This window comes from Neolamprologus brichardi, chromosome 22 (assembly GCF_056152115.1).
Source record: "Neolamprologus brichardi isolate AB-2024 chromosome 22, ASM5615211v1, whole genome shotgun sequence".
Taxonomy (NCBI): domain Eukaryota; kingdom Metazoa; phylum Chordata; class Actinopteri; order Cichliformes; family Cichlidae; genus Neolamprologus; species Neolamprologus brichardi.
The window spans coordinates 24,414,510-24,425,012 of NC_142124.1; the positions used below are offsets into that span (position 1 = coordinate 24,414,510).

Here is a 10,503-nt window from a genome sequence, read left to right on the forward strand (position 1 = left end):
ACTACTGAATTTTATTGCTGCGTGTATTTTTGCTGGAAATTTCACTTCTAGGGGTATTATTTTGAAAAGTAGCATTTTACTGTCATAGTTTGTCCAGCTGATGTTAGATTTTAAACAATTTCATTCACTGTTGAGCAGTTTTTGTGGGTAAACTCGTCATATTTTCCTCCTATGTGAAATCTTAACCAGAAAAATACCCAACCTGCCTCTATAACTGTTACAAATACTCAAATGTATCCTATAAATGTGCACGTGGCGACAAGACAGAGAAAAAGGCACCTTTGCAATGACTTTTGTGCTTTTAATTTGAATACTAAGCCACCACTTCCTGTGAGCGATTCCTTTTTCAGTCCGAAGCTTAACTCGGCCCTGAGTGGCTGCGTGACGTCAACCCCAGTAACACCAGCAGGCCTTTGGCACAGCAGCAGGTCACCAGTCCACTCTGATATGAAATAACCTCCATATTTGGTGCTTTGTCTTTCATTAACTCGTGGCGTTTGAGATTAAAGAAAAAAACAGCTGTCGGGACACTCTGTTCACACTGTTTATTGACCAGTTTCACACACATGAGGACAAACAAAAGATACACTGAATGAGGAACGCCCAGGCAACAAAGAAGACAAAACCGTACAAGCAAAAAAAAGTAAATGGGTAAAAGGTCTGAAAGAGTCTTGCATGTAGATCTAGTGGTTGAAGGCAGCTGTGGGTGGGCGTGGGTGGCCTGAAGCGTTGCAGTGCATCAGGTGTGACACTACAACACTGAGGTTAGAAAGTAACAAGGCTAAGCTGAGGGTGGCTAACAACAAATATGTTCCCCCTTCCCTGTGATACCACTCAGGGGTCTGGGTGTGTGCCCTTATTACATTTATGATGATGTACAAGCTTTAAAGAAGGTATCTCCTCAGATGCTGCCGAGAAAAGAGGGCAAAGTGTGAACCACCAACAACCAGGAAGACTACTGGATACAAGAACTTGGAAGGGGGCAGTCTGGGACACCCAGTCTGGGTAAGGGCTTATCAAGCTGCAGCATGGGTCATAGCTGTGACGGTCATACCATAATTACATGATTAAAACATCCTCATAAAGTGACTTGAAAGTCTTTTGAGGTGTGCTGCATTTGGAAACATTAACACAAACACACCTTGGGGATGGGGGTGGGTGGGGGGGAAAAAAGGTTCCATGCTACTGTAAAGCTGCACACTTTGATTTCCACGCGAGGAGCGACTGTAAAACGTCTTTAAAACGGTTTCCTATATGACTTCTCTAAGCGTGTGTTTAAAACGGGGAAGGGTCTGAGAGCCGTTGTTCAGTTCCCTCCCTCTTTCCCTCCATGAGGTGGAAAATGAACTTTGCTAGAGCGCCGATTGCCTCGTGTTGCCACAAACCGTTAGTTTTCACCCCTGCGTATGTCAGGTAAAGAAAGCAGGCTATCTGCAACATTCATCTCCCCGTTTGAGAGGGGGTTGGTGGTGGGGGGGGGGGGGGGGGGGGGGGAGTGGGTATTGCGGTAACATCTGACTGTATTCCTGCATAAGAAACAGCTGAGGCTGATGTAATATTGCTGTGCTGTGGAACTTTAACTAATGACTAAGATACTTGCATTGTACATGGCTACGCTCACGTAGTCTCCAAATTTTTTGTGTAAGTGTGTTCATTTTATTTTGAGAGGCGAAGGGGAGGGGGCTGAAAAAAAGTGCCGCAGCGTGCACTCTTTGGGAAGCAAAGCCACTGAGACATTCAAGAACATGGCGGTGCAATTTTTTTTGTTTTGTTTTGTTTTTTTGTTTTTTTTAAAGCAAGTTCACTTTAAATATGTACGAATGTGTGTCATTAGGTGACTGGGCTTAATGTGTTGAGGCCCGGGCTTCTCCTTGGGCATTATCACTGCTGGCTGACCCCCATCTGCTGGTGGTCGGGCCCGGGTTCCCCCTCCATGTCAGCGTGGTAATGCTCAAAACTGTCGTCCTCTAAGTCTGGGAGACCCAGCAGCTAACAGAGACAAAGAGGAAGAGAATGCAGTGTTAGACCATGAAGTGTGTTTACGTTGTCTCTCTCTGTTTTTTGCTAACTAACATCACAAAGCAAACCAACTCAGTGTCTTTCAGAAGGAGCCTTTATGTCAGCGGTCTAGTTTCTCTCTCTTCCACTAAATAAACAATCCTTCCAATTCTGCTCAGTTATTCCTTGATTCACTGCTGAAAAACACACCTTGCAGTGGGAGCGTTATATAATATGATACCCATATCACGTCTGTGCAGTTACAGCCAGAAGGCAGTGAGCTCAGTTTAGCATAAAGACTGGAAACAGCAGGAACAGCCCAACTCTACCTCGAAACAAGTAACACATTATGTAAAGCTTTTTTTTTGGAAACTAAACATTTTTCATTTCTTTGACTTTTTCTCCGGTTTTGACTTGATACAAAACGCCTTTTTCTCTTGTGTAACTTACTATCATCTAAATGTGTCTCCAAGCCTCACCAGTTTCAGGTTTGTATATTTATTTATTAACATTGATTAAAATATTATAAAATTAAACATTTTCATGCAGTTTTTTTTACATACACTGTTTAAAAAAAGGCAAAAAATGTCCCGGTAATTTTCTGCTAGTACATTATCCATTTTTTTTTACGCAGGCTTCCATAAATGGTAAATGTTAAATTCAATGTGTGGAATAAAATACGTGAAAATGTCCGTAAAAAATTAAAACGGTACACTGTACTGTACCTTTACAGATTTTTTTTTACTGTGTAAGTACGGTGTGAAGCGTTAAATTTAGCAACAGCTGTTCAAATGAAATTCCCCTGATTGATATACACTCAGTTTAATCCAAATTTATTTTCTTTCATGATTAATTATTTGAATAAATCTTTGATTTGATGTATTTCAGATGCATTTTACACAAAATTATTGCTTCACATTTGTGACGGCAAAGAAGCGCTGTCGCTAAGAGTAGTGCAACTTGCAATACTTAAGTAAATAGATAAATGGATTTTTGTTTTTGTGATGATAACCTCCAAGCAGTAACAGCCCGATCCGGCGGGGAGGTGTGGGAAGCCAGATCGGGCGCCCCCCTTCCGGCTCTCCTATCTTGTCCCTCTTGTCTTACTTCTCTCTATCACCTTTTCTATCCCTTTGAAGAAGTTAGGCTCTATAACTGCTAAAGAGTTAAGTATTATTTCTCAGTTGCAGTGAATAGATAGGATAAAATAAACTGTAGGAAACTGAAAAGAAGAAAGAATAAGACAAATAACAATTTAACATAAACCAGTGACACACTCCTGATCAACCCTGGCAGGGCCTCCTTGGATGAGGGTGTCTAGTGATAATGGCCGAAACACTCGATGAATCCAAGGTCCACTACTGACGATGTGTCCCAAATCTTAATACGATAACCTAGATCAGATCTCTAATCCCCCCCAAAAAATGGCAGGTTAGCTTGGGTAAAAGACCGAAAAGTTGAGGCACACAACGATGTGTGCTGCTGGTAAAGTTTCTGGGCTGCCTTTCCTCATAACAGCCGTCCCTCAAGATTCTCACCATTTAAAGCAAAGCGTTATTAGGGACTACAACATCTGGTCCTTTTACTGAATGATTTTTAAAAACTGATTACTGCTTGTTACACCTTTTAAATGTATTATGTACCAAAAAACTGCTTCAGATTTACATTTGGGGAAATAAAGATCATTTCTCTTATTCCTGAGAGACAAGAAAATTGCACAAATGCACAAAATCCTCAAGTGATAAACAAGCCAACAGTGAAATGTCTGATTTCTAAGAGTATGTGTTGTGATGATTTTGAGAGAGAACAGAATTATTCAGGACCGCAAAAGACGCAGCAAACAGAGTCGTGGTTGATGCAGTGTGTTGGGTACAAAAACCAAAAGTGAACATCCCCGCTTCTGTTCCTTACAGGCCTGAAGGATGTGAAGACTTTCTCCAGCACCTCCAGCAGAGTCTTCTTCCCGCAGGAGGAGATGTAGTCCTGGGCCAGCTGGAGGAAGGGAAGGCAGTCCTCGCTCTCACTCCACACATGCTGCACACACAGATCATGAAAATCGTTCAATTTCTGTCCATGCACTTTAAACACAATAGAGCACATGATGTAACAGTGTCACACTTCCTCCACTGGTGTAGCCTCATGTGGGCCGTACACAACTTAATTAATGGATAAGTGAGCAAAACTGAGTCACAGGAGATTCAGCACAGGAAAAAAAAACAGAGCAATGCAACTAAATCTGAGAAAGACAGGTTTCTTTGTGTTGATACACGGTCTGTTGTTTTAATCCTCAGTGTTTCTTTTGCTTTTGGGGGGATTTTTACTTCCTCACACTGCTTCAGTAATGTTGAGGTTCAGACTTTAGATCATGACCGACTTTGTGTTTTACCGCATGGTCAGTGTGTTTGGGATCAGTGCCATGCTTCAGATATGTTTTACATACAGTTTAGTTGGGATTTTATGTCACTGTGCTTTTTTATTTTCACAATTCCATCAGTTTTGACAAGATCCCAAACACCACTGGCTGAAATGATGCACCACATCATGACGGAGCCTCCATCGTGTTTCACAGATGGCCGCAGACGCTCACTGTTGTGCCGCTCTCATGACCTCCTCCAGGCTGCTAGCAACAAACTGCCTAAAAATGCCATTTAAAATAGGTTCTTTGCTAAGTGTCCTGTCACATGTAGGCGTGACACTGGTTTGTCCTTTGAGTTAGGTTCTGCTTTTGATGCTCAGTGTTAAAAACATACCTCTGAAAATGAAACACGGACCGGACTGAAAGTGAGTAAAAAAGCAGCCGACGTCCAAAGAAATCCTGGAGAACTGCTACTCAAGATCACATTAAAACATTTTTGGCTCCTAAAAAGCAAAATGTAATCAGATGAGGGGTGGCTTGAGGCTTTTGTACAGAATTCTTGAGATCAGACTACTACACAATTCCCATCTCTGTGAATTAGATACAATCTTCTTAGACAATAAAGACAATAACTGCCTTACATTGTCTGTATTTTAGGTCAAAACGCACAAACCGCATGTGCAGTTTCGAGTGGGGATCGGTTTACAGCGTGGGCTGACAGTTTAGGCACACCTCAATGGAAATGGAAGCGAGTGTGTTTATGGTCAGCACAAAAGCACGGTGAATTATCACCATGTAAATCTGATACATCAGATGTATGAGTTCCACGCTGATTAAAATCAGCTTCCTCATGAGCACATACTGTCGGCCACCTCAAAGCCTTTACAGGAATTGTTAGATAAATGCTGATGACAAAGCCCATTGGAGCTGCTCTATTTGGCTCATGTTTATAGTTATAGTTTAATTAGAGTCTAAAGGCCGCTGTGTTAAGTTATGTATTAGGCAATGTCGTCAGCTAAACCAAATCAAATGTGCAGAATGACATGGCAAAAAAGGATCAAATGCAAAACAAACACAAAAAGTTGTTTTACATGTAGCCGCGAGGCTTTGTTGGTTGGTTGGTTATTGCAGCATTTGTGGTACAGTGATCATCGTTATCTGAACATCCTGGGGAAAAAGACAATGAAATTTAATCTCAGTTGAAAACTGAAAGTCCCTTGAGTACTCTTACTTCATTATACTGCGTCATCCGTTGATTAGTCCCTTAAAATCTCATCAAAAACTATCTTGATGTCATCACTGCTGATGATTCAGTGAAAATTCAAGATAAGAACTGCAAGAGTCAAGAGAGAGAGAGCGATTCTTGTGAAATGGTGCAAAACAGCCCATGAGGGGGGGATGGGGGGGCGGGGCGGCTTGAAAATGTAAACACGCTGTTACCAACGGCTCTTCAGCTCCGACTTTGCTGGGAATGCGCTCCACTTCAACCCCGATGGACGGACTCTCACGTCAGCCAGCGTCTCCACTGAAACAGCTGACCCCACCTACCAAGCACAGCTGTGTGCGTGACTCTGTAATTGATTGTACGGCAGCTACAGCTCTGATAAGCAGAGGGGCATCTGTGGAGTCACGTGGAACGTTCAATTCTTCTTGTTTTTCAGCAGCTGAACGCCACAACGGGTGATGTGGATTGCTAAAGACAAACACTACTGTATCATATCCAGAGGGAAATTACAGGGAAGGAAACAAATTATCGTTATGGTTATTGTTATGGTGCAGCTAAGTGACAAGATGATGCCCTGCATGTGTGTGTGTGTGTGTGTGTGTGTGTGGAAGAGAGAGAGAATCAGAGAAAAACAGCATGTGAGACGTCCTGCTCATAGCAGTATTGATCGCGGGGAGAGTATAGATCTCAAGAGTCCTGCAGAGAGACAGAGAGTTATTCAAGCTTATTTAAATGTGCATAGCAGACGGTGAACTGTTAGTGTGTGTGTGTGTGTGTGTGTGTGTGTGTTAAAAACAGAGAGAGAGAGTGGCAGGCCTGCAGCAGTTGGCGAGCACCAGATTAAAAAGCTGTAGAAAACTGTGAGCTGAGAGAGAAACAGAGAGAAAAAAGGAAGTTGGTGCTAACAGACATCGAGTCACATGATGCATTTAAGCACCTGCGCTTTATGTGTGTCTGTGTGTGTCAGAGAGACTGGGTAATTAATTGTGCAGCAGCTATAAACGTCACAGTTTCTTCACGCACAGCGATGGAAAACCCCGGCTCTAATGCTGCTCTCCTGTCTGCAGGATAGTCCAGACGATGCTTGCAAACACACACAACGCAGACAGGGACATAATGTGTTATTGACCGAGCAGACGCCCTGGCTCCTGGGTCATCACCATCTGCTCCCCGCCCTGTTGGCCCCTGTCACTGAGCAGGAGGAGTGAGGAGGGCGGGCCTGGCCTCTGGGGCTTTAGGACTCATAACGCCACCACTGCAGCACACTGATATATGATACAGCTATGCTTCAAGACAGCATGTGGCTGATCACAGCAGCGCTGGAGCTACAAAGACACTGAGCTCACAGCATAGCTGCAGTGTAGTGTGGTTGGAGGTTTGGGGCTTTTAATGAGCCCATCTAGTTTCTTTAGAGCGGTTAGTGCACGCTGTTTTTAAGGCAGAGTCTCTTGTTTAGCAGGGGCGTATCCAGGATTTTGAAAAATGTGGTGGCACGGGGGCCAAACGAGTCACGGCGGCCCCATCAAAAAATGGAAGTTGCTTCGAAGCACAAGATTCAACTGCAAAGAAACTGAGCTAAAAATTTCACACTCTTGTCTTATTTTTAAGTTCACTTTTGAAAAGTAAAGAAGAGAAGGAACAGGAAGGCAGCGGATCAAACCACTGCGAGGCCATTAAAAATTAAGACGATCATTTTTTCATCTATAAGCAGCACTTTTAGTGCTTTAAGGCCAGATGAAAATTGCAGCCAGGGGTGGAGGATGGGTGGTTCTTCAACCACGCCCCTTTTATTTAGGACCTTTTCAGAGAAAACACCAGGAATCAGTGTTTCATCGCAGTCACAGCTGTTTGGATTATCTTCTAAGGAGGCACATTTAGTCAAAGCAAATCAAGTGTTAGAAATAAAACGTCAACTGGTAAACTTTGCCATGTCTAGACAAACATTTCTAATAAGAGTAGGCTTAACCTGCAACCCAGCAGCAATAACTCTTTCAAAGTAAAAGCATGATGGCAAAAATGTAAAATATTTTTTGCATTTGTGACAACAAGCACTGGCCTTTAAAGTTTTTCAAGTAATAAAATTGCCTTCAAATAGGGGGGAAACATAAAAGCCCGAAATAGGAAGCTTTTATTTTTATTTCTAAATCAATTTCAATTTAGAAATAAAAATGAACTGTTTAGTGTCGCAAAATCCACATGATGGCGACGGCTTTTATTATGAAAGTCATAAGGCTTTCCTGTTTTGTGCCCATAGCAGAGTTGATTATATGCTGGATAAATAAGCAACATATACACTTTGAGGGGAAAGAAGGGCGGTTGGAGGAGGGGTGGGTGAGGTGCACCCAAACTGAAATGACATCATCCCCTCCTCTCCTCTCCCACATCCATCAGCTAGAAAACCCGGGGCCGAACGCGCACCTCCAGCCGAACCTCGACACACCTAGGAGAGAGCGCGCAGAGACGAGGCCTTGCAGGAGATCGAGCACTTACAAAGCTGTCGGTGCCGCCGGGACACAGCACGTAGAAAGAGACGCCGGGCTCTGCGTAAAAGTCCAGCCGCCTCTCGTCGTCCTCCTCGGCGAAGATGAGGTCGAAGGGGTTACCGGAGCACCACTTCTCCGCCGCCTCCACCAGATGCTTGAACTCCATCCTCTGTTATCCGCTCTGCGGTGTCCCTGGTGTCTCTGTCTCTTTGGCCGTCGCGGCGATGATGCTCAAGACGCAAAATAGGCCTAACAGCTGATTTGCCCGCAGCATCAGCAGCCTCCACTATACCGCATCTCCCTCAGTGCGCCTTCTGCATGGCTCGGGAATAAAGATAACGCTGTTGGCGCACACAGCCTAGCGGGGTCTGGCGCTCATCCGTGCTCAGAACCCCATTCCTCTCTTCCTCCTCACGTTATGAAATCAGCCCTTCGGTCGCATGCATGCATACGCAGGAGGACGCTGGAGAAAACGCGATGACGACGAGTGGAGCCGGGCAGCCGTCCATAACGGAGACGCTATAAGCCTAACCCTAACTTTCTCACTGCTGGCACAGGAGGATGACAACGCCAGCGAAGCGTTTAACCTGCTCTCATCACCCACAGAGCTGAGATCATGCGACAGCCTGCAAGTCCTGTCATACTTCCATATGAAAGAGTGTGAGGTCATCATATATTAATGGGCCATTGCTGCCATGACATAGTTACTGGTTTCTAGTGTGCAAGCAATAAAAACACAGACACACACACATTTTCTCCGGTTTTCCACCCAAACAGACTTCCAATTTTCGACATTATGCCAACTGCATCTCTTCTGAAGGCCACCTGATGTGACCGAAAGCACGTGAGCGCCCGTCATCTTCAAACGGGGTCAATTGTTAGATTTATGTCCCACCGTGAAGTGGTATGTCCTCCCGAGACCCAGCCTATTCATTTATGTCCTCTGTAATGGACATTTGTTTTTGGGTCTATATCAGGACCTGTACTACCGTTCCAGGTCCTGATATTGATGCTCAATAGTGTGTTTAGGTGGCGTCTTTTAGCTCCAAAGAGGCAGGGAATCACAAGTTAAACTGAAAAATACTTTATTTAAATAATGGAAATAGCTCACTTGATACAGACTCAATGCTGACTCATTTTTGCAGTAAAATGATTAAGCCATAATTATCACATTTGTTCATTTCACAATATCTGTTTTAGACAAAGGGAACAAACTCAAAAAGGGCCACAAAATAAATAACCTGTTAAAAGTCAGCATGTCTTACATAGCAAGCACTGATCTTGCTATAATAATAAGCTGAAATAAGCACTATATCAGCTTTACTGGCAGCCTAAATAAGTGTAAAATATTTCCAAACTGTTCCATTTTCTTCTCTGTTTACTGATGACCCTTAAAAACTATAGTGGCACGTAGCCCACACAGTACTGGGAACCACTCTTCTGCATAAACAGTGTGTCTACAGTGTTTACATTAATTACCGCTTCCATTAGTGCCCCCCGCCCCCCAGTCTGACTCTGCCTGCTCCACGGAGTCCTCACCAACAGGGGGCGAGCGACACCCGTGACACTAGTAACTGTTGTACCTCCCATAATGGGCTCTGTCAAGTTGGAACGGGTCTAAGAGGAAGTCTGTTTGAGATAAAAGAATAATATTGGGGAAATTTGGCAGATTGCGACAAAAAACAATTATTTATATTTGTTTTAAAATTGACATGACCGAATATTATCAGCACATGGCTTATTTCAAATCCCACCTGTATATAGCATCATGCTAATCTGATTCAGTCAGTAATGGTAAATAGATACAAACATCTACATATTCAGTGATAAACTAATATTGCAGTATGGGGATGTATCTGCAGGGTGTGGTTTGAAAGAATAAATAAATAATAATAAATGAATAGAAGTAACACCACTGGATTACTGCAGATCATATCAGTGGGAATGTAACTTTCCTACACTGACTCTACTTGATATAGATTGTTTATTCAAATTCGAATATCCAGCAGATCATTTTAAAAATAAGTATTCCTCCAGTCATAACCATAAATCAATTAATAAAATAATTAAATTATATAAAAAATAGGGATAAAAACATTTAAAGATAACAAAGGATAAAAGACTGTGGCAGTACCAGAAGTGTGCATGAGTGAGAGAAGATCATTTGAGGGCTGCATAGGGGTCAGAGGGTGTTAAAGGGTGCAATGGGGACAAAGACTGCAGCATGATGAGGAGAGCATTCTGCTCCTCTACCCAACCAGTAGGCTTTGGAGAGGGTGTCTAATCTAACTATCAATTCAAATACTGTACTTTGTACTCTGTATCATTTGTTCAGTGCCTGGTCTTTGTAGATCAGTTGTGTTATGACAAGCCAGTGATTTTAAAAATATTTTATTTCATGGGCAAAGGTGAGCAGATCAATCCAAATATTAATAGTATCA

General features: G+C 43.0%; 1 protein-coding gene across 1 annotated transcript; it reads right to left on the minus strand.

Annotated features, from left to right (window-relative positions):
- Positions 1 to 530: 530 nt before the first annotated feature.
- mturn (maturin, neural progenitor differentiation regulator homolog (Xenopus)) lies at positions 531 to 8,536 on the minus strand. The gene is made up of 3 exons (XM_006795211.3): positions 8,070 to 8,536; positions 3,910 to 4,032; positions 531 to 1,989 (listed from the first exon to the last, which is right to left on the minus strand). The coding sequence occupies exons 1-3, from the start codon at positions 8,226 to 8,228 to the stop codon at positions 1,882 to 1,884; spliced, it is 390 nt and encodes a 129-aa protein (XP_006795274.1). The 5' UTR covers positions 8,229 to 8,536; the 3' UTR covers positions 531 to 1,881.
- Between the last annotated feature and the right edge of the window lie 1,967 nt (positions 8,537 to 10,503).